Source organism: Bombina bombina, chromosome 7 (genome assembly GCF_027579735.1).
Source record: "Bombina bombina isolate aBomBom1 chromosome 7, aBomBom1.pri, whole genome shotgun sequence".
NCBI classification, from domain to species: Eukaryota; Metazoa; Chordata; class Amphibia; order Anura; family Bombinatoridae; genus Bombina; species Bombina bombina.
In genome coordinates this window covers 176620197-176646034 of record NC_069505.1, presented here as the reverse complement: position 1 = coordinate 176646034, position 25838 = coordinate 176620197, and the positions used below count along the sequence as shown (strand labels likewise).

General features: G+C 41.4%; 1 protein-coding gene across 3 annotated transcripts in view; it reads left to right on the top strand.

The window, feature by feature from the left end:
* Window positions 1-24140, top strand: part of KCNQ1 (potassium voltage-gated channel subfamily Q member 1) — a 507180-nt gene extending 483040 nt beyond the window's left edge. For all 3 annotated transcript variants that reach the window (XM_053720436.1, XM_053720437.1, XM_053720435.1), the window contains 2 exons: window positions 16599-16660; window positions 23013-24140. In XM_053720436.1, the coding sequence (XP_053576411.1) occupies window positions 16599-16660; window positions 23013-23207 (257 nt within the window). In that variant the 3' untranslated portion in view covers window positions 23208-24140. The remainder of the gene's footprint in view (window positions 1-16598; window positions 16661-23012) is intronic.
* Window positions 24141-25838: the final 1698 nt, after the last annotated feature.

The following is a 25838-nucleotide window of genomic DNA, read 5'->3' as shown; positions in this document are numbered from 1 at the left end:
TTGACTACGCAAACTCCCTCTACTTAGGACTCCCCAAATACCAAATCTCATGACTGCAAGTCGTCCAGAACACAGCCGCCTGAATGGTAACTGGGAAAAAAACCCTGGGAATTGATCACCCCGTCCCTGAAGACACTCCATTGGTTACCCGTGAAGGATCGTGTTACATTCAAGACCCTCTGCCTCATCCACAAATGTACACAAGGAAAAGCCCCAAAATACGTCTGCGACAAAATTAAACACTATACCCCAAGTCGCCCTCTCTGGTCAGAAAACCAGAACCTCCTCCACATACCCAAGATCCTCTACAAATCAAAAGGCGAACGAAGATTCGCAGGCCAAGGACCCCGGCTATGGCATGCGGTACCCGTGGACATCCGCTCAGAAGAAAACCATCTAGCCTTCAGGAAGAAGCTCAAGACCCAGGGGCGGAACTACCGGTGGTGCAGCAGTCGCGGTTGCGACCGGGCCCCCGGAGGTCCCCCTGAAAGGGGGGCCAGCTTCAGAAAAAAAAAATTGAATTTTTTTTATTTTATTTATTTTTTTAAACTTTTCTGCCTGCATGACTGACAGGCCGTCTTTAACAAATCGCTGATTGCGAAAAGGGCCCAATATTGCGACAGGGGCCCCCAGCATGCCTTCCCGGCCCTAATCCCCATGCCAGTCGTGTGGCGGTGGAGCTGGCTGCTGAGGGGGCGGGGTTATCTGTGAACTTTGTGTAGCTAGCTTGAAGGAGGTTCCTCCCGCACGTCAGAGAGTGAGGGAAGCAGTACCTCATGTTTCTGGGACAGTGGGAAAGCAGGGGACTCACAGAGCCTATATTAGGTAGGTAATGTTTTATTCAGAATTTGTAGGATTGATAAAGGCAATGATTTTAATTTAATGCTATGAAGATTGCCCACCACTCAATAGCTTTACCGCACACCAGACAGGTTATAGTGACCCTGCTCAGACTAAATACTTTGCATAATGTTTCTTCATTTTTACAAAAATGAATAACCCGCTTTTACTTTTTTAAAAGCTGGTTATTAATTTTTGTAAAAATGAAGAACCATTATGCAAAGTATTTAAAAAAATAAAAAAAAAACACAATAAGAAAGTATTCCGGCAATCATAGGCTTTGGTAGTTCCTGACAAATACTGTGACTCTCCTCTTCGTGTGAGATCTGCCTTCAGTAGTGGGGGAGGTGTCTGTTCCGTCGGATGAAGCAGCTCCACTTAACAGGGCTGAAGTTGCTCACCCCTAACTGAATGGGGTCAACTGGAGATTGCAGGAGCCTTAGAGATCGGTATCTGAGAGTGTCAAGGGCTGGAAATAGCAGGTAGCACTGCAGCTATAACGGAAACTTAAAAACAGCAAGCTGAGTGCAACCTGCCTGTGTGGACTGACGGTTAGTGACAGATCCATGCTTCAGTGATGTTAGGATAACATCTCCCTGTGTCACTATCATTTTCCCATTTGCCTTACATTTTCTTGTCTTTTCATGTTTATCTGTAAATGTTGTGTTGCTTACTTTGAACTACTTGTGACTGAGTGGTCTCTTAAGCCGGCACACATAGCAGACAGTTTTTTTGTTTTTGTTTTTTTTCATCAAATAATTTTTATTATTTTCAAAAACAAACACAAAACAAAAACAGAACAAGTGTACAAGAAAATCATTAATAGTAGTGTACAGATAATGAACAGATGATGACCACATGTGTGACTAAAATTAAAGCGAGGGCTCAGTATTGTTTTTAAACTTGTAAACACAGCCAGGGCGGCTTAAACCGAGCCATTGAAAGTCTCATAAAGGCATATGTTAGTTAAACAAATCTCGATAAGTCAGTTTACATGGTAGACTCCCTCCTAGTCATAGTGTCATTATTTTGCTGTTCCCAAATGAAAATTACGTCCACAATAACATCTTGCTTCCCTTTGTACACATAATACATTTTTTCTAGTTCAAGCATATGACTCACTTCATTGATCCACATATTGTAGGTAGGAGGAGCAGTTTTTTTCCAGAACCTAGGAATTAAACGCCTAGCGCAGCTAAGCATACAATGCAACAGTTTCTTTCGGTATAGGCATGATATTTTAGGGGTATCACTCAAAAGCACCAAGCTAGGGGTGAATGTAATAGGTCTTCCTAGTACTCTATCTACATGTCTATTTATATTGTCCCAATAAGAACGAAGAAGTGGACAAGACCACCAAATGTGTGAGAGAGTACCCACCCACCCCCGCAATGTCTCCAACATAGGGAAGAGGAGTTAGGGAATATGCTTCGTAGGCGATGGGGAGTTAGATACCACCTTGAAAGTAGTTTATAATTAATTTCTACCATCACCAAAGACAGGGACAATTTTTTAGTTTCAGAAAAAATATGAAGCCATTGGGCGTCAGTGAATTCTCTATTTAATTCCTTTTCCCATTTTACGATAAATGTTGGTTTCTTGAGCAGACAGGTTTTTTTTTTATTTGAATATATTGATGTCCTAGTTATTGTTCATACTATGGGTCACCATTCATAATTTCTTATAATTTACTAAGTCAGAGTCCATTTGAGATCTTATCATGTAGGAGTCACTCATATTGTTTAATAAGAATTGAGAGTTTGAGACTATTATTGTTCAATGTAGTATATACTGTCTCTTTAAGACTGCATCTTATTTACTGAGCCAGAGTCCAATTGAAATCTTATCATGTAGGAGTAACTCATATTGTTTAATAAGAATTGAGAATATTATTGTTCAATGTAGTATATACTGTCTCTTTAAGACTGCATCTTATTTACTAAGTCAGAGTCCAATTGAAATCTTATCATGTAGGAGTCACTCATATTGTTTAATAAGAATTGAAAGTTTGAGACTATTGTTTAATAAGAATTGAGACTATTATTGTTCAATGTAGTATATACTGTCTCTTTAAGACTGCATCTTAAACTTAGTTGCAAGCCTATAGTCATTAATAGATACTTATCAATGATACTCAGGGATAATAGTGCATCCACCTTTACAGCAATGGTGATTAAGAGAGAGAATCCTGCGAGTGGGTTAATGCAGGCTATGTGATATGAATAGTCACAATTTTGTAATGAAGTGTTTAGGCTTGTATTTTGTGTATTTGCCAGAATATAGTTTCTTACTATTTTTGATGGGCTAACTAGCACACACACTGTTTTCTCTTTGCCCCTTCTTTTTTTACTCTCTCCCCTTTTATCTGCGTGTGAGTATCTTTGATGTGTGCACTGTATGAGAGTGTGTGTGTGTGATATCTTTTTTGTATGGTGTGTATGTGATGTATGGTGTGTGTGTGGTTTGTATGGTGTGTGTGTGTGTGTGATGTGTGGTTTGTATGGTGGGTGTGATGTGTGGTTTGTATGGTGTGTGTGTGATGTGTGGTTTGTATGGTGTGTGATGTGTGGTTTGTATGTTGTGTGTGTGTGATGTGTGGTTTGTATGTTGTGTGTGTGTGATGTGTGGTTTGTATGTTGTGTGTGTGTGTGTGTGATGTGTGGTTTGTATGGTGAGTGTGTGTGTTGTATGAGATTGTGTATGTGATGTGTGTGTATGTGTTGTGTCTGTGTCTCTGTCTCTCTCTCCCCTCTGTGCATGTGTGTCTTGCTTTTCCTTCTGTGTATGACTCTCACTCTGTCTCTCACTCTTACTCTCTCTCACTCTCTCTAGGTTTATTGTATTAATTTGAGGGAAACTGTTTAAAAAAAAAAGCTTAAGCAGAGGTGTACAAGATCTGGAGGAGTTTTTCTCAAGCACTTTTAGAGTTTCATCTTATTTTTGAGTGTATAGAAAGTGTATTTTTGTTAATACAAATGTGTAATACACGCATGTATGAAATATCAAATTACCTCCCATTTTTACATGAAATATCAAATTTACACATTTTGCGACGCAAAAATATGAAGTTAAAAAATGGGACCACTTTGAAATTTCATGGAACCACTAGTTCTTGGGAAACTTTTTCAACCCCTGTGTGTGTGTATGTATATATGTGTGTATGTATATATATATATATATATATATATACACATACATACATATACACACACACACATACATATATACACACACACATATATATATATGTATATATATGTGTGTGTGTGTGTGTATATATATATATATATATATATATATATATTTATTTTATATATCACACATACTGTGCCAGTAAGTACACTCTCCAGCAGCATATCTTGTGAAATATTAATATTGCAGAAGCCATATGTGTGTGTGCACATAGGTGACTGTTGGTCCTTATGAATGTCTATGACCCGAGGGGGGGCCCTTTATTGATTCTTGCACCGGGGCCCTGGAGTTTCTAGTTACGCCTCTGTCAAGACCCACCTTTTCTGAAGGCTCAGGCTGCTTCTGGCTGAAAAGCGCCTTGAGGCGATTTAGTTTGCGGTGTAGCGCTATACAAGTTACTCATTCATTCAAATTAGAAAGTTGTTTAAAGGGACATGCTCTTTCTAAATCATGAAAGAAAAAAATGAAATTTATGCTTACCTGATAAATGTATTTCTTTCTTGACACGGTGAGTCCACGGATCATCTAATTACTATTGGGAATATCACTCCTGCCCAGCAGGAGGTGGTAAAGAGCACCACAGCAAAGCTCTTAAATATCACCTCCCTTCCCTCCAACCCCAGTCATTCAACCGAAGCAAAGGAGAGAAAGGAAGCAACAAGGTGCAGAGGTGAATTTTATAACATACTAAAAAAACCTGTCCTTAAGAGAACAGGGCGGGCCGTGTCAAGAAATAAATACATTTATCAGGTAAGCATAAATTTCGTTTTCTTTCTAATGACACGGTGAGTCCACGGATCATATAATTACTATTGGGAATCAATACCCAACTAGAGTACACAGATGATAAGGAAGGGACAAGACAGGGAACCTAAACAGAGGGCACCACTGCTTGAAGAAGCCGATGCAAAGGTATCAAATTTATAGAATTTTTAAAAAGTGTGACGAGAGGACCAAATTAAAGCCTTGCAAATCTGTTCCACAGAAGCTTCATTTTTGATTGCCCAGGAAGAGGAAACAGCCCTCGTCGAATGAGCCGTAATTCTCTCAGGAGGCTTCTGTCCAGCAGTCTCATAGGCAAGCGAATGATACTCTTCAGCCACAAAGAAAGAGAAGTAGCCGTAGCTTTTTGCCCCTTACGTTTTCCAGAGAAGACCACAAACAGAGCAGAAGACTGACGAAAATCCTTAGTCGTCTGTAAATAGAATTTCAATGCACGCACCACGTCCAGATTGTGCAGCAGACTTTCCTTCTGAGAAGAAGGATTAGGACACAAGGAAGGAACAACAATCTCCTGATTAACCCCTTAAGGACCAGCGACGTACCCTGTATGTCGCTGGCCTTTTTTTGGGACTTGATTGTTTTATAGTGCGGTCTTGCCACCAGCGTTGAGACTGCTCTATTCCACAAAGCCTGCTGGAGGGAAGGAATTAATAGCATGTTCTTGCTAGACTTGTGCTATTATGTCCTGAAAAAACCCTTAACGACCAGCAGTGGCGTCGCTACAGGGGGGCCAGGGGGGGCATTTGCCCCCCTTGTAAAATGGCTTGCCCCCCTGTCTGCCCCCCCAGCCCCAGCACTTGCATAATGCTGAATGTGAACTGTCAGATATATACTTTTTTTTTATATTTGTTTTATTCTGGGCCAGTGTTTTTTCTTTCAAATATGCCTTAGAGTGACTGAGAAATATGCGCAGCAGCAGCATGTCTCACTATGTTCCCCATGCATGCTGGCGCTATTTGCTCCTCCTCTCCAGTTCCAGGCAGGTCATGTTCCTACACAGCAGCACAAGGAACATGACCGGAGACTGAACATGAAGAGGGAGGAGCAAGCTTAGCCAGTAGGTGCTTTTGTGTGCAGGACAGGACAGAGCAAGCAGAGAGCGCGGGAAGGAGCAGCATCAGCAGGCACTGGCTGTTTGGGACTGTCAGTGGCAGCAAAGACAGATGACGATAGTCTGTCTGAAGATCTGATTCTGGGGTTGGGGTAAGATTAAACTGATTCTGTAGAGTTGACTGTAGGCACACACATTATAGGTGAGACTGTGTTTCATTCTTCCAATTCTTGTTTTTTGTTGGAGAAACACTATTTTGAGGCTCTCTGATATAGTCAGCTCAGCCCTACACAATAATCATAGGATTTCAAATAGCTAACATTAGTTTCTGTTAGCACATAGTCCCTTAGTATAGCAGTTTCAGTATCACCCCCTCCCCCGCCACTCGCGACCCCCCCCCCCTCCCGCGGGGGGGGGGTGATACTGAAACTGCTATACAAAGGGACTATGTGCTAACAGAAACTAATGTTAGCTATTTGAAATCCTATGATTATTGTGTAGGGCTAAGCTGCTGCTGGCAATGTGTGTGTGTTTTATACATACACACACACATTTATATATATATATGCAACTATTTGTTCTTTAGGAAACCTTGTATAATTATATATATCCACTATCTTCCTTCTAGGGATGACTATAAAATTATACATCTATACACACACACACACATATATATATATATATATATATATATATATAAATATTTTTACTTGAGAGAAATATACATCTGTATATATTTAAAGGGACATTAAATCCAAATGTTTTTTTCATGATTCAGATAGAGAATACCATTTTAAACTTTCTATTTAACTTCTATTATCTCATTTGCTTCATTCTCTTGATATTCTTGCCTGAAAAGCATATCTAGATAGGCTCAGTAGCTTCTGATTGGTGGCTTCACATAGATGCCTCATGTGATTGGCTTTCCCTTGTACATTGCTATTTCTTTAACAAAGGATATCTAAAGAATGAAGCAAAATAGATAATAGACGTAAATTGGAATGCTGTTTAAAATTGTATTCTCTGTCTGAATTATGAAATATTTTTTTTTGGTTTAATGTCCCTTTAAGAGAGAGGATTCAGCACTCTTTTATTGCTCAAAGCGGTCTCCCAGAGGGAGAGACACCCACACCACAAACAGACCAAAAACTGGCGGCCAAATAGATATTAAAGTGCAGAGACCATTTATTAAGTCAATGAAAAAACATTGGACAGTTCAGTGATGCATCACACAAATAAGCAAATATACTTATTCAATATTTTCCACATATATAGTACAGTACAAGACCATAAATAGGCAAATAGCCACTAATATAAATCAACTAACTGTACAATTAGTTGATTTATGTTAGTGGCTATATGCCTATTTATGGTCTTGTACTGTACTATATATGTGGAAAATATTGAATAAGTGTGTGTATATATATATATATATATATATATATATATATATATATATATATATATATATATATAGATATATAAATGGTCGCTGCACTTTAATATCTATTTGACTGCCAGTTTTTGGTGTGGGTCCCTCTCCCTCTGGGAGACCGCTTTGAGCAATAAGAGTGCTAAATCCCCTCTCTTAATTATATACAGATATATATTTCTCTCTTTCAAGTAAGAATATTTTGATATCTATCTTAGAGGGTCTGCACCACTACTTTTTGGCGTTTGAAAGTACGCACAGTAGTTTTATAAATTATCTAAATTCTTTAGATTAATTACATACTCTCCCCCTATCTTTGTAGTATTTAAAAAAAAAAAAAAAAAAATATATATATATATATATATATATATAATATAACTCACAATGTGCTATGAAAAAAAATCTGTACATTTTACAGTGAATTTAAATTTTGCTCTTTTCTGCTGCAGAAATTTTTTTAATTTAAAGTCCCTGTAAAATGAACAGATTTTTTCATAACATTGTGAGCTATATTCTATGTGTATATCTGCAATGATTTGCAGACAAGTCTACCAATCTTTTTCTCAAAGGGGGCTAAAACAGCTCCTAAAAGTAGCGACACTACCCAGAGTAGGCCTTTTTATTATACTTTTGAATGAAAATGGAGTACAGAGAATCACGTGAGACACAGTCAGTACCACAGGTTTTACAGAGCTGCTACCCTGCATACATTGTATGAACCAAGGCTTAGGAAGGGCAATGTGAGCGCTCTGTGTTACCTATGGAGCAGGATGTACTGAATTTTCCACCCGTCACTTTAAGGTAGTATTTTTAACACCTTGGAGATAAGCTTTTTAGTACTTTTTACTTCAAAGCTAGTGAAATATTCTCTTTCACTTGTGGACTAAAAACAATTAAATTAAATTAAAATAACACTATAGTATGTGTATGTATGTATGAGTGTGTCTATGCATGAGTTTGTGTCTGTATGCATTAATGTGTGTGAGTGTGTATGCATTAGTGTGTGTGAGTATGTGCGTGCATGTGTATGTGTGAATGCATTAGTGTGTGTGTATGTATGAGTGAGAGCGTGTATGTGTCAGTGTGTGTATGCATTAGTGTATGTATGAGTATTTTGTGAGTGTATGTATGAGTGTGTGTGCATGTATGCATAAGTGTGTGTATGTGTGTGTGCGTGTGTATGTTTGTGTGTATGTATAAGTGTGTATATGCATGAGTGTGTGTGTGTATGTATGAAAGAGAGTGTGTGTGTGTGTGTGTGTGTGTGTGTATATATGTATGAGTGTGTGTATGTATATGTATGTATGAATATGTGCGTATGTATGTATGAATGAGTGTGTATGTTTGTATATTTAGGGGTATAATTTAGTGGTAAAAATTATTAGTGCCCCCTCAGTTTTGACTGTGGTATCTTATGTGCCCCCCCTATATATTGTTCCTAGAGTCGCCACTGACGACCAGTGACATACAGGGTACATTGTGGTCATTAAGGGGTTAATGTTCTGATCTGAAACCACTTTAGGGAGAAACTCTAAGTTAGTAGGCAAAACTACCTTATCCGAATGAAAAATAAGGTAAGGAGATTCAAACTGTAATGCAGAGAGCTCTGAAACTCTACGAGTAGAAGAAATAGCAACAAGAAACAAAACTTTCCAAGATAACAACTTAATATCTAAGGAATGCATAGGCTCAAATGGAGCCTGTTGAAGAACCTTAAGAACCAAGTTAAGACTCCAAGGAGGAATAATCGGCTTAAACACAGTTCTGATCCTGACCAATGCCTGGCAAAACAATTGCACATCTGGGACGTCCGCCAGACGTTTATGTAGCAAAATAGACAAGGCAGATATTCGACCCTTTAGGGAACTTGCCGATAAACCCTTCTCCAAACCTTCCTGGAGAAAGGACAGAATTCTAGGAATCCGGACTCTACTCCAAGAGTAGCCTCTGGATTCACACCGATACAGATATTTACGCCATATCTTATGGTAAATCTTTCTAGTCACAGGCTTACGAGCCTGAATCATGGTCTCAATGACCGATTCTGAAAATCCACGCTTGGACAAAATTAAGCATTCAATTTCTAAGCAGTCAGTAAAAGGTCCTTTCTCAACGGAAGTCTCCAGGGGTGGAAGAGATGACATGTCCACCAGGTCTGCATACCAAATCCTGCGAGGCCACGCAGGTGCAATGAGGATCACCAATGCGCTCTCCTGCTTGATTCGAGCAATGACCCGAGGTAGAAGAGCGAACGGGGGAAATAGGTATGCGAGACTGAAATTACAAGGTACCGCCAGAGCGTCTATCAGTACAGGCTTGACCTTGACCCGTACCTCGGGAGCTTGGCATTCTGCCGAGATGCCATGAGATCCAATTCCGGCTGTCCCCATTTGAGAATCAGTCTGGAAAACACTTCCGGATGGAGTTCCCACTCCCTCGGGTGAAAGGTCTGTCTGCTCAGAAAATCAGCCTCCCAGTTGTCCACTCCTGGGATGTGGATCGCCGACAGACAGCAGTTGTGGGTCTCCGCCCACTGAATTATCTTGGCTACCTCTGTCATGGCCAAGGAACTCTGATTTTCTCCCTGATGGTTGATGTAAGCCACTGAAGTTATGTTGTTCGACTGGATCCTGATGAACTGGGCCGAGGCTAAGTGAGGCCAGGCCAGAAGAGCATTGAAGATTGCTCTCAGCTCCAAAATGTTTATGGGTAGAACAGACTCCGACCGACCCCATGTCCCCTGAGCCTTTAGAGAGCCCCAGACTGCTCCCCATCCCAGAAGGCTTGCATCCGTTGTTACAATCACCTGTTCCACTGCCTAAGCATGCATAACTGCAGAGGTCTGAGGTAGAAACATGCAAACGGGATGATGTCCATAGCCACTTCCATCAGACCGATTACCTCCATACATGGAGCCACTGACGGCCGAGGAGAGTACTGAAGCGCTAGACAAGAATTGAAAATCTTTAATTTCCTGACTTCTGTCAGAAATATCTTTATTGATAAGGAATCTATTATGGTTCCCAAGAAAACTACCCTTGTAGTTGGAACCAAGGAACTCTTTTCCAAATTCACCTTCCATCAGTGAGATCACAGGAAGGATAACAACATTTCCGTGTGGGATTTTGCCTGTTGAAAGGATTGTGCCTGAACCAGAATTTCATCCAGATAAGGTGCCACTGCAATGCCCCGCAACTAGAGCACCGCCAACAGTGACCCCAGAACCTTTGAAAAAATTCTGGGAGCTGTGGCGAGGCCGATTGGAAGAGCGAGTAGTTTCCATTTTGAAGGACGGTACTCTGAGGAACTTGTTTAGGCTCTTGAGATCTAGAATTGGTCTGAAAGTTCCCTCTCTTTTGGGAACCACAAACAGATTGGAGTAAAATCCCAGACCCTGCTCCTGTCTTGGAACAGGAACTATTACTCCCAGGACTGAAAGGTCTTGAACACAGTGTAAGAACGCCTCTCTTTTTGTCTGGTCTACAGATAATCTTGAGAGTAGAAACCTGCCCCTGGGAGGAAAGGTCTTGAACTCTAGTTTGTATCCCTGGGACACGATGTCCACCGCCCAGGGATCCTGAACATCCCAAACCCAAGCCTGAGCGAAGAAAGAAAGTCTGCCCCCCACAAGATCTGGTCCCGGATCGGGGGCAGACCCTTCATTCTGTTTTTGAGTCAACAGCAGACTTCTTGGATTGTTTTCTCTTGTTCCAAGACTGGTTAGGCCTCCAGGAAGGCTTAGACTGTTCCTGCTTTGAAGAAGGAGAGAAAGGCTTATTCTTGAATTTTGAAAGGAGCGAAAATTGCTCTGGACGTACCTTCTGCTTTTTCTTCTTGTCCTGAGGGAGGAAATTACCCTTTCCTCACATAATGTCAGAAATTATTTCCGCCAATCCCGCCCCAAACAAGGTCTTCCCCTTGTAGGGAATAGCCAAAAGCTTAGACTTAGATGACACATCCGCAGACCAAGGCTTTAACCATAAGGCTCTGCGGGCCAGTACAGCAAAACCGGAAATCTTTGCTCCCAGTTTAATAACCTGTAGGGAAGCATCCGTAATAAAGGTATTGGCCAACTTAAGGGCCTTGATCCTATCCTGGATCTCTTCAAGGGGAGTGTCTGGCCGAATAGACTCAAACAACACATCAAACCAGTATGCCGCCACACTAGTGACGATAGCAATACACACCGCAGGTTGCCATTGTAAACCCTGGTGTACATACATCTTCTTGAGTAACTCTTATCATTTTTTGTCCATAAGAGGCTTAAAAGAACAACTATCTTCTATGGGAATAGTGGTCCTCTTAGCCAGCGTGGAAATTGCCCCCTCCACCTTGGGTACTGTCTGCCAAGACTCCCTGATAGAATCTGCTATAGGAAACATCTTCTTAAATATAGGGGATCGAGAAAAGGTATACCCCATCTCTCCCATTCCTTAGCAATAATCTCTGTAGCTCGATCAGGCACAGGAAAAACCTCCACCAAGGAAGGTACATCAAAATATTTGTTTAGCTTACTGGATTTCTTAGGATTGACTACGTCACAGTGGTGTCGGAGTCGTCCAGGGTAGCCAAAACCTCCTTAAGTAACAGACGGAGGTGTTCTAGCTTAAACCTGAAGGATACAACTTCAGTATCAGCAGAAGGTATTACACTGAGTCTGAGATTTCACCCTCAGATGCTACCGAAGTATCCTCCTCCTCAGGCTTCTGGGAGGGGGCATTCGAAATAGCAACGACTGTATGAGCAACCTCACTTACTGATTGTTTACATTTCCTCTTGCGCTTTCCCTGATGCATGGGAAAAGCAGACAAAGCATCAGAAACCGCAGAGGACACGAGGGAAGCGATGTCTTGCAACGTAACTCCAGGTGGAGTAAGAGAGGAAGCAAAGGGCACCGGAAGAGTGGACGATAAATTTTGGGACATATGAGGAGAAAGCTGCGGCATATCTTGAACATTGTCAGAAGACTCCTGAACAGCATCCGCACTAGACAATGTTGGCTCAGGAAAAAAGTCTATACCTGTAATGTAACGTTCTCTCAATAAATGAGGAACAGAAATGGATTGGTGGTTCTACATTAGCATTAAAACATAAAGAACATGTAACATCCTGCAGGGCCTCTTGGTCCATCTTTATTCACCAACAAACCGAATATATAGATAGATAACTAATATTTTATTAAGAAAATACCCCACAAAAAAACTGTTACCTTTTAAAAAATAAACTGCTTTATTTTTCTGCATAAAAATAAAGAAACACAAGCAAAATATAAACACTCCGTACACCTCTACACCTCAGCTTAACTTTGCTGAGGTGCTTACCTCCTGACTGACACCAGAGTGTATACTCTGTTAGACGATCCGGACTCAACCTCTTTATTTCTGCCAATTGAAGTCCGTTATCCGCAACACGGCAAAAAACTGTGACAAAGCTTTCTTTGCTACCGAACATTGGAAGTGTATGGGAGAAAAGTGTGCAACAAAATTTGCTGCTTCCGTTAACTCCGCCCATAGGGGGCATTACAAGTAAAGCCTCCCATTCGGCCAAATGTATAGTAATGCCGTTGTATCATTACTAAAGTAAAAAACACCACCTCTGAGCCTGCTCACCTGTCCCCAGTGCCTACTATTACTGCCCGTAATAAAAGATCTTCCAAGTCATAGGAGAACTTCTCTTTGTCCCAGTAGTTGTTTAACTTATTTGAAAGTGCCATCTTTTATTCTGTATAACGTTTTTCAGAAAATAAAAAGTCAGCACTTACCTTTATAAATCTGCCCGGCAGCAAGGCAGCTCACTAGGTCCTGTGGAAAAAAATGCAAAGACTGAATAATCTTACTCAGGCTTTAGAAATAGGGCAGCATTAGTACAGGGAGTGCAGAATTATTAGGCAAGTGAGTATTTTGACCACATCATCCTCTTTATGCATGTTGTCTTACTCCAAGCTGTATAGGCTCGAAAGCCTACTACCAATTAAGCATATTAGGTGATGTGCATCTCTGTAATGAGAAGGGGTGTGGTCTAATGACATCAACACCCTATATCAGGTGTGCATAATTATTAGGCAACTTCCTTTCCTTTGGCAAAATGGGTCAAAAGAAGGACTTGACAGGCTCAGAAAAGTCAAAAATAGTGAGATATCTTGCAGAGGGATGCAGCACTCTTAAAATTGCAAAGCTTCTGAAGCGTGATCATCGAACAATCAAGCGTTTCATTCAAAATAGTCAACAGGGTCGCAAGAAGCGTGTGGAAAAACCAAGGCGCAAAATAACTGCCCATGAACTGAGAAAAGTCAAGCGTGCAGCTGCCAAGATGCCACTTGCCACCAGTTTGGCCATATTTCAGAGCTGCAACATCACTGGAGTGCCCAAAAGCACAAGGTGTGCAATACTCAGAGACATGGCCAAGATAAGAAAGGCTGAAAGACAACCACCACTGAACAAGACACATAAGCTGAAACGTCAAGACTGGGCCAAGAAATATCTCAAGACTGATTTTTCTAAGGTTTTATGGACTGATGAAATGAGAGTGAGTCTTGATGGGCCAGATAGATGGTCCCGTGGCTGGATTGGTAAAGGGCAGAGAGCTCCAGTCCGACTCAGACGCCAGCAAGGTGGAGGTGGAGTACTGGTTTGGGCTGGTATCATCAAAGATGAGCTTGTGGGGCCTTTTCGGGTTGAGGATGGAGTCAAGCTCAACTCCCAGTCCTACTGCCAGTTTCTGGAAGACACCTTCTTCAAGCAGTGGTACAGGAAGAAGTCTGCATCCTTCAAAAAAACATGATTTTCATGCAGGACAATGCTCCATCACACGCGTCCAAGTACTCCACAGCGTGGCTGGCAAGAAAGGGTATAAAAGAAGAAAATCTAATGACATGGCCTCCTTGTTCACCTGATCTGAACCCCATTGAAAACCTGTGGTCCATCATCAAATGTGAGATTTACAAGGAGGGAAAACAGTACACCTCTCTGAACAGTGTCTGGGAGGCTGTGGTTGCTGCTGCATGCAATGTTGATGGTGAACAGATCAAAACACTGACAGAATCCATGGATGGCAGGCTTTTGAGTGTCCTTGCAAAGAAAGGTGGCTATATTGGTCACTGATTTGTTTTTGTTTTGTTTTTGAATGTCAGAAATGTATATTTGTGAATGTTGAGATGTTATATTGGTTTCACTGGTAAAAATAAATAATTGAAATGGGTATATATTTGTTTTTTGTTAAGTTGCCTAATAATTATGCACAGTAATAGTCACCTGCACACACAGATATCCCCCTAAAATAGCTATAACTAAAAACAAACTAAAAACTACTTCCAAAACTATTCAGCTTTGATATTAATGCGTTTTTTGTGTTAATTGAGAACATGGTTGTTGTTCAATAATAAAATTAATCCTCAAAAATACAACTTGCCTAATAATTCTGCACTCCCTGTATATGGGAGGCGCAGTGACGATTATACCCCACAAGTTCCCATTGCTCTAAAGTCACACCTGCTCTACTGAAGAGACTGATATGGACTATGGCTACACCCTAGGACAAAGCAGCACAATCTTGCACTACTTAAAAATAATAAAATCTTGCTTGAAGAATCTTCATTCCAACACCTAACTTTACCACTTCCTTGTTCTAACGTAGGCAAAGATAATGACTGGGGTTGGAGGGAAGGGAGGTGATATTTAACAGCTTTGCTGTGGTGCTCTTTGCCACCTCCTACTGGGCAGGAGTGATATTCCCAATAGTAATTAGATGATCCGTGGACTTACCAATGTCATTAGAAAAAAAATGGGTTTCATGTCCCTTTAAAGGGACAGTAAACACCAGAATTTTTGTTGTTTAAAAAGGTAGATAATCCCTTTATTACCCATTCCTCAATTTTGCATAACCAACACAGTTATAATAATATACTTTTTACCTCTGTGATTACCTTGTATATATGGCTCTTCAAACTGCCCCCTTATTTCAGTTCTTTTGATAGACCTGCATTTTTAGCCAATCAGTGCTTGCTCCTAGGAGCTTCACGTGCCTGAGCTCAATGTTATCTATATGAAACACATGAACTAACGCCCTCTAGTGGTGAAAAACTGTCAAAATGGTTTCAGATTAGAGGTGGCCTTCAAGGTCTAATAAATTAGCATATATACCTCCTATATTTAGCTTTCAACTAAGAATACCAAGAGAACAAAGCAAAATTGGTAATAAAAGTACATTGGAAAGTTGTTTAAAAGTACATGCCCTATTTAAATCATGAAAGTTTTTTTTTTACTTGACTGTCCCTTTAAGTTTTTAGACTGCCTTGGCTTGTTTCTAGTTCATATATCTTTGACACCATAAATTACAGTAATTCTCTAATGAATAAAAAACAGTAGTTTGCGTCATAATAAACTGACTGGTAAGTTAACAGCTCCAGAAAAACGTTCTTTTATTATTATTTTTTTTATACAAAACTGACAATATCAGCTCTTATTATCTCATTTAGAAATAATTCTATACATATTCCCTCTTGTACTCTTTGTCTATCACACAGTTGTATCCTTATTCCCTTTCTGTATTAGCCATTCAGTTTAGATGCTGACAATACCAGTTATGCTTAGAGACATAAAGATCAAGAAGAAAATTCTCTCATGTGTTGACCATTTCATTATTGCAGAATTGTTTGCTTTGAACTTTGTGTCTAACTTCTGTAAAGTCGGCACCAGAGCAGCAATGCACTACTGAGAGTTAGCTGAACACATCCGCTGAGCCAATCACAAGAGACATATATATGTAGCCACAAATCCCCAACAAGCCCCCAGTAGCGCATTGTTGCTCCTGAGTCAATCTAGGTATGCTTTTCAACAAAAGAAACTAAAACAATAAAGTGAATTTGATAATAGTGGTAAACTGAAAAGTATCATAAAATTGAATGCTCTATCTGAACCATGAAAGTTTCATTTTGATTTTCATGTCTCCTAAATTATATTTGTTATTTGCTAGTAATGCTAGGTGCTAATCAAAATGTCCCACAGTAGGGTGTGGGGATTGCCAGAGAGATGAGCAGTAACCTCTACACCGAGCACGCTACTATTTACACTAACTTTACAACTTTTGCAATTTTTCTGTTGCATTATTTTGATTGACAGCAACATTTGTAAACCCACAATTTTCAGAGTGTAATAAAAATTTGTTGGAAATAATCTCCTATCTATTCATAAAACCATATGTATTAGTTTTTGATAGGACAAATGGTTAATATTGTTTTTGAGATTCTTTAAGATTGCAAATATTACATGATTACTTATCTAAGATTCTGTGCCTTTCTTCTAGACAAAATTAAAGATCGAGGCAACAACACAATAGGGTCAAGGCTAAACCGTGTAGAAGACAAGGTAACATTTTATACTGATACATAAAACCAGCGATTGTCAATTTTTTATCTGGTGGGACAGATTTTCTAGACTTGTATGCTGGTGGGTGTGGCAGAGAAATTTAAAAATCAATATATTTGTATATTATAGTGCCACACTCAATACCCCAGCACAGCACACCCAGCCTCAATACCCCAGCCCAGCACACCCAGCCTCAATATCCCAGCCCAGCACACCCAGCCCCAATACCCCAGCCCAGCACACCCAGCCTCAATATCCCAGCACAGCACACCCAGCTTCAATACCCCAGCACAGCACACCCAGCCTCAATACCCCAGCCCAGCACATCCAGCCTCAATACCCCAGTGCAGCACACCCAGCCTCAATACCCCAGCACAGCACACCCAGCCTCAATACCCCAGCACAGCACACCCAGCCTCAATACCCCAGCCCAGCACATCCAGCCTCAATACCCCAGCACAGCACACCCAGCCTCAATACCCCAGCACAGCACACCCAGCCTCAATACCCCAGCACAGCACACCCAGCCTCAATACCCCAGCACAGCACACCCAGCCTCAATACCCCAGCCCAGCACATCCAGCCTCAATACCCCAGCCCAGCACACCCAGCCTCAATATCCCAGCACAGCACACCCAGCCTCAATACCCCAGCACAGTACACCCAGCCTCAATACCCCAGCCCAGCACATCCAGCCTCAATACCCCAGCACAGCACACCCAGCCTCAATACCCCAGCCCAGCACATCCAGCCTCAATACCCCAGCACAGCACACCCAGCCTCAATACCCCAGCACAGCACACCCAGCCTCAATACCCCAGCACAGCACACCCAGCCTCAATACCCCAGCCCAGCACACCCAGCCTCAATACCCCAGCCCAGCACACCCAGCCTCAATACCTCAGCGCAGCAAACCCAGCCTCAATACCCCAGCGCAGCACACCAAGCCTCAATACCCCAGCAAAGCACACCCGGCCTCAATACCCCAACACAGCACACCCAGCCTCAATACCCCAGCACAGTACACCCAGCCTCAATACCCCAGCACAGCACACCCAGCCTCAATACCCCAGCCCAGCACATCCAGCCTCAATACCCCAGCACAGCACACCCAGCCTCAATACCCCAGCACAGCACACCCAGCCTCAATACCCCAGCCCAGCACACCCAGCCTCAATACCCCAGCCCAGCACACCCAGCCTCAATACCTCAGCGCAGCAAACCCAGCCTCAATACCCCAGCGCAGCACACCAAGCCTCAATACCCCAGCAAAGCACACCCGGCCTCAATACCCCAACACAGCACACCCGGCCTCAATACCCCAGCACAGCACACCAAGCCTCAATACCCCAGCGAAGCACACCCAGCCTCAATACCCCAGCGAAGCACACCCAGCCTCAATACCCCAGCACAGCACACCCAGCCTCAATACCTCAGCGAAGCACACCCAACCTCATTACCCCAACACAGCACACCCAGCCTCAATACACCAGCACAGCACACCAATCCTCAATACCCCAGCGATGCACACCCAGCCTCAATACCCCAGCACAGCACACCCAGCCTCAATACCCCAGCACAGGACACCAAGCCTCAATACCCCAGCGAAGCACACCCGGCCTCAATACCCCAACACAGCACACCCAACCTCAATACCCCAACACAGCACACCCAGCCTCAATACCCCAACAAAGCACACCCAGCCTCAATACCCCAACAAAGCACACCCAGTCTCAATACCCCAGCACAACAAACCCAGCCTCAATGCCCCAACACAGCACACCCAGCCTCTTACACACTAGTGCAGCCACTCTCAACACCCAGCACAGTACACCCAGCCTCAATACCCCAGCACAGCACACCCAGCCTCAATACCTCAGCCCAGCACACCCAGCCTCAATACCCCAGCCCAGCACACCCAGCCTCAATACCCCAACACAGCACACCCAGCCTCAATACCCCAGCGCAGCACACCCAGCCTCAATACCCCAACACAGCACACCCAGCCTCAATATCCCAGCACAGCACACCCAGCCTCAATACCCCAGCACAGCACACCCAGCCTCAATACCGCAACACAGCACACCCAGCCTCAATACCCCAGCGCAGCACACCCAGCCTCAATACCCCAGCTCAGCACACCCAGCTTCAATATCCCAGCGCAGCACACCCAGCCTCAATACCCCAGCGCAGCACACCCAGCCTCAATACCCCAGCGCAGCACACCCAGCCTCAATACCCCAGCCCAGCACACCCAACCTCAATACCCCAGCACAGCACACCTAGCCTCAATACCCCAGCCCAGCACACCCAGCCTCAATACCCCAGCGCAGCACATCCAGCCTCAATACCCCAGCGCAGCACACCCAGCCTCAATACCTCAGCGCAGCACACCAAGCCTCAATACCCCAGCGCAGCACACCAAGCCTCAATATTTGGTAGGTTTAGACTGTCTAGCTGGTGGGGAATCTAGCACACCTGAAGTAAACTTTATCCCAAAGTTTAAAGAGTTATAGTTAGTTGTAGTAGGTGGCGCAAAACAAGTTGCTATTCCCAATGTGTCTTACTGTAAATATGTGTGATAATATGTGGGCTCAATATATGTTAATGTTTTGATGAGTCCTAATTTTATATTCTCTTTTGGAAAAAAATGGATGTCGAAACTATTTAAGAAATAAATATGATCCTTTATTTGATTATGGTAAATTTACCCAATAGTAGTGATGCTAAAAGTACAGTTAAACAAAAATTATTACAATTCCTTCAAAGTTTAAAAAATGACACCGGTGTCTCTATGTATAAAAATGTACATAATATATAAAAAATAAATTAAATTAAAATAATAACGTTGAAATCTTATAATTTATACAGTTTTGGGTTTATCACATGTTGTAATTTCTAACAGAATGTTTGTAGATACAATTTTATAGTGGATAAAACAATAGTTGCTGTATAGTTCATATAGGATACTTTGTTTCAAGTTCAGCTATGCAATTGAGATCTTATCTTAGGCAACTATATATCAAATGTAGAGGTATGTTGGTGCGATTTTTATCACACTATAATATAAGTATACAAATTAGTACCTTGAAGTGTATCTGTTTGATATCACTTTTGTGAGATAATTGCGGTTAAATAAACGCCGCTATGCCAGTGTTTTGATTAAGTTTCAAGATCAAGCTGGTGGCAGTTCTATATGAGCTGCTGGCGGTTAAAAAAATGCCGCTTTGGTTTCCTCTTATTAGGTGGGCTTATCTGTTTGCTGCGAGAAAATTCACTTTTATATAAGTGTTTGGGTAGTTGTCGTGGCCGCTCAGTTACCTTATCCTTTGTCGGTCAGTGACTGATCGCGCTCTTAAGGGTTTCTTGGTGGGATCTTCGTTGCGGTTAAGTGCTAACCGTTTGCTGATGTTTTTTAAGTATCTCCGGTTTTTCTATTCTGTGGCTTGTCTGTCGGTCAGTGACCGATCACGATGGTATGGTTGTTGGATAACCTCCTGATGTGGAATTTTTGCGTGCCTTTCCGGTCTGTTGTTCCCAGGTTTCTTAGATGTCGGTCAGTGACCGATCTGGGTGCTGAAATATGGTTGTTGGGATAAGTAGAAAGTTTGTAGGATAAGTAGAAAAAGGATTTCTAGTTATCAATGTGATCTTTGCGGTTAAATATATGCCGCTCAGTGGGAACTTGAATATTTCAACTGGGTATAGCTGGTATTCACTTTGTCTTCTCAAATCCTGTGCAGGTGTGCTCTGGTATCAACATGTTTTGGCTGGACAGCCTTTTTCAAGATGACCACCAAGCCTCAATACCCTAGCACAGCACACCCAGCCTCAATATCCCAGCACAGCACACCCAGCCTCAATACCCCAACACAGCACACCCAGCCTCAATACCCCAACACAGCACACCCAGCCTCAATACCCCAACACAGCACACCCAGCCTCAATACCCCAACACAGCACACCCAGCCTCAATACTCCAACACAGCACACCCAACCTCAATACCCCAACACAGCACACCCAGCCTCAATACCCCAACACAGCACACCCAGCCTCAATACCCCAACACAGCACACCCAGCCTCAATACCCCAACACAGCACACCCAGCCTCAATATTCCAGCACAGCACACCCAGCCTCAATATTCCAGCACAGCACACCCAGCCTAAATATTCCAGCACAGCACACCAACCTCAATACCTCAACACAGCACACCCAGCCTCAATACCCCAGCGCAGCACACCAAGCCTCAATACCCTAGCACAGCACACCCAGCCTCAATATCCCAGCACAGCACACCCAGCCTCAATACCCCAACACAGCACACCCAGCCTCAATACCCCAACACAGCACACCCAGCCTCAATACCCCAACACAGCACACCCAGCCTCAATACTCCAACACAGCACACCCAACCTCAATACCCCAACACAGCACACCCAGCCTCAATACCCCAACACAGCACACCCAGCCTCACTACCCCAACACAGCACACCCAGCCTCAATACCCCAACATGGCACACCCAGCCTCAATACTCCAACACAGCACACCCAGCCTCAATACCCCAACACGGCACACCCAGCCTCAATACCCCAACACGGCACACCCAGCCTCAATACTCCAACACAGCACACCCAACCTCAATACCCCAACACAGCACACCCAGCCTCAATACCCCAACACAGCACACCCAGCCTCAATACCCCAACACAGCACACCCAGCCTCAATACCCCAACACAGCACACCAGCCTCAATATTCCAGCACAGCACACCCAGCCTAAATATTCCAGCACAGCACACCCAGCCTCAATACCTCAACACAGCACACCCAGCCTCAATATCCCAGCACATCATACCCAGCCTTAATACCCCAGCACACCCAGCCTCAATACCCCAACACAGCACACCCAGCCTCAATACCTCAACACAGCACACCCAGTCTCAATACCTCAACACAGCACACCCAACCTCATTACCACAGCACACCCAGCCTCAATACCCCAGCACACCCAGCCTCAATACCCCAGCACAGTACATTCAGCCTCAATACCCCAACACAGCAAACCCAGGCTCAATAACCCAGCACAGCACACCCAGCCTCAATAAGGCAGAGTGGTGCCAAGTAGGAATGTTGTCTGTATTGCAGGGCACTGTGGAAATTGCCTTTGCATTTGGTCTATCTGTGCGACAGTGGTTCTGCAAATGGATCTTGGTTCTCTTGTTGCCAAATACTATCATGATTGTTCCAGGTTACTGAATCATTGCAAGGCCTTCCTTGTTGTTATCAAAGTCTTAGTTATAGATTCCAAGTTGCTGAAATATGTTCATCCTGAGTAGATGCATAACCAAGTCTTGTTCTGGTGATTCCCAATCCATTCTACTACTGCATTTCTCAAGTTACTGACATGGTATTTTCTTAACTGTGCCAAGTCCTGTCTGATTCTGTAGAGTAGCTGAACCAGTGTGATCCTGACTGCAAGTAAAGACTTTTGCTGCACTGTGCTGACCCATTTTGATTCTGTTTAGGTGCATTGCCAAGTCCTGGCTTGATTCACAGTCATTTTCAAATTAGAATTTTGCAAACCCTGTCTTGCAGTTCTCAAGTTCCTGACCTGGTGTGATTATAAGTATAGCCATGTCCTGTCTTGACGTTGTGGAGTCCTGCTCTGCTGATTGCAAGCTGTTGATCTGGTTGGATCCTGACTTTATATAAAGCCATGACCTGTCCTGATGTTGCCAAATCTCGTCCTGTTGAAGCCAAGTTGCTGACCTAATCTGTTGCTAACTATACGTTTGTCTTGCCCTGTCCTACAGTTCTTTTTTTTTACCTGGTTTGTTTCCGACTACGAGTAGCCAATCCCAGTACCTTAGTTCAAGTGGCTGAAACAGTCCATTCCTGAATATGTGTATTGCAACATCCTGCTGTGCGTTGTTCAATTACTGATTTGGTTTGCTCCTGATTTTAAGTACTTCATGGCCCTGTTTTCCGTCCATAGCTATATTCTTTGTATTTTGCCTGTTCATGTACTTATTTGTCTATTTATCAACAACCTTACAATGCATACTCTGATCTTTTCCTCCATCAAGGTTCCAGTAAAGACTCAATATTTATGTCTACAAGTTAACATATTCTTGACAAATCTTGCTTGTATTTCTTAGTTACACAACCGTTTTTAATTTTTTTTACAATAAAACTGGCTAATATGCTTGGTCCCAGGTTTTTTTTACTGCGGATAATAGTGTGGTTCTAGATAATCATACCATGTTAATAGTGTTCTTCAAGGTGAAAAAATAATTTGCCTTTTAGTATGCCTTTTTAATTTGTATATTCACTTTTATTATATTTAAGGTGACTCAGATGGACCACAAGTTGAATCTCATCACAGACATGCTCCACCATCTTGTATCTAATCAACATGGGAGTCAGACCAGTAGATCTCAAAGAAGCAACTCCACAACCTCAGAAGGATTTATTTCTAATAATTCACTCCCAACATATGAACAGCTCACAGTGCCAAGAAGAAATCAAGACAGTGTGTCTTGATGAATAGGCAAATATTCTACTACTTATGAAATGACACATATATGTTGGAATTTGTTAACTGCTGTATCGAAAAGATATATTCAATGTTATAGAGAATGTATTTTAAGCTAAAAGTCATTAATGTAATGACAGTTTAACCAATACATTTATGTGTGCAGTACTCTAAGGGTGATCCCTCCGTATTTAATTTTTTGGGAGGGTTTGATATATTTCCTTATGGAAGGAAATCTCCGCCAACATTCCTTATATACTTAGATAAAACAACATGACCAATGTAGTTAGTTGAAGGTTTAACTATGGTCAAATTTCTTGGGAAGTAAAACATGAGCAAGGGACTCTGGGACTGAATTTGTTACTGCTTGACTAACTGGTCTAGTGGCAACACTTGAAAAGTAAATGAAAGTAGATTAAGAATTTTTTTTGTATATGATTTTTAGTTGGGTAGTATGTGCAAATCTATATTTAGGGCAAGGTTAATTTCTGGCTTATGCTGGATATTATGTTCCTTGGTAGTATGTATGAGGTAAATGCAGATGGCCACATAAACTTTTGTATAGCTATCAGATTTTTTATACCTCTCCGAGTTTGTGTGCCACTTCATATTTCTATTTTTGTATTAAGGTTATTATTTTTGTTTTCAAATTTTCAATTATAGTAGGCATATGCCGACCAAACACTTTGACACAGCAGACAATTATTTGTAATCTTGCCAATAATTATTAGTTCTGTTGATTATAGCATTATGTATTTCATTACTCTTAGGTCTACAGTGTTGCCTTGGTTACTATGGAATAAAGTAGAAATTATAATATATCAACAAAGCCAGGTACAAATAAAATATTATGCCCAAATGTGATGATACAAACATCCACTAATGAAAAGTGGCCAAAAAATAGGAAAATAAAATTTGACTTCTTCAGAGACCAAAAAATAAATAAGTAAATAATATATATTAATATATATATATATATATATATATATATATATATATATATATATATATATATATATATATATATATATAAACTTTCATGTAGAGAAGAGGCACACAAAGTGTGCCTCTTCTCTACATGAAAGTTTCTGCCTATCTACCATAGAGTGCACCCAGGCAACTCAACTTACAGTGAGTGTTTGGATCCCAAAACTAGAGAGTATATATATATATACATACATACATACACACTGTAGTTAGTTATTTTTAGGGCTTCTTACATAATACCAGTTCTATTTTTATGCTGTGAAAATGAAATCCAGGTACATTTTTAAATTACATTGGGCATCTAAAAAGTCCCACCATACAACCAGTACTGGGAAACAAATGCAATAAAATGATTGGCAGCCATTTTAATTTGTTTTCTATAATATGAGATTCTTGTTAACTTTGATAAATTTATGCTTAAAATATACTGTCATAAACATTTCAGTTAGCATACTTGTTTCTATCGTAAGGAATCAGTGAACTGCTTATTTACAATAACAATTTAATGTATTAATATGTGGTAACACAAATAACAATGGCGGTAGCCATCTTGAAATGTCTCAGGTCAAGGGTTTATACATGTGGTGATATTTCTCCAGAACAAAACACTATTGAATAATTTCACATACACGGGGTGTTACTTTTAATAGGGGTTTCCATCCCTGGCTACCAACAGGCCAGGATCTGAGGATATTTTACGGGGTTTTTGGTTGACTCATCTGTGCTCACGTTGGAATGTCAACAGGCTGTTTGACCTGATGATCGAGCTGGAGTCTACTGACATAAAGATAAATATATTTTCTTTTGATTTATTTTGAATCCTGACTGTTAATTACCTGTTGTATTTGCATATCCATTCACATATTTATTTATTTGTTCTCTGCAGCAGATTATCGTTGCAGAATGTGAGTTCAATCACAGACTTTTGAAGTGAAAAATATTTAAAACTTTTTCGTACACACTTTACATTCGTAGACAAACACTAATCTTTTTTTGTGCTTTGAACTATCCATGTAAACTTCTACACTGTATGGTTATATACTACAGTTATAACAAATATATATACTATATATATATATATATATATATATATATATTCACCTGTATGTTTGTTTCTTCTGAATTATTTTGGTTGTGGGAATTTTCACAAAATCTGGGTAAACTGGAAAAAGATTTCAAGTATAACTGTAAGAAATGATTTGTGATTTCAGTCTATGTACAGTTCTATGCCAAAGTTATGTAAACATGTTATCAGTGTAAATACTTTGTTCCAGTTTTTTAGTTGCCATAAGTCTGAATAATTTGTACATATTAAAGTGACAAAAAACTATAATGATAAACTGTTTGAATGTATAAAAGCATTTTCTTATTGCACTTGCTTAACGGTAAAATTCAGCTCTGGACCAGCAATATGCTGCCAATCCTAAAATAAACATGACCATTGGCTGGCTGCTACGCACATATGCTAATCTGATTGGTTCAGCAACTATGTTCATGTCTGGACCAATAGTACATTACTGGCCCTGAGCTGACTGTAACTCTATGAGTTAAACAGATATATAGACAAGCAATATAGCTATTAGACAATTGTCCAATGCATTGGAGCATTTTCTTATTGTAGTGTTATGTCCCTTTTTATCTATAACTACAGA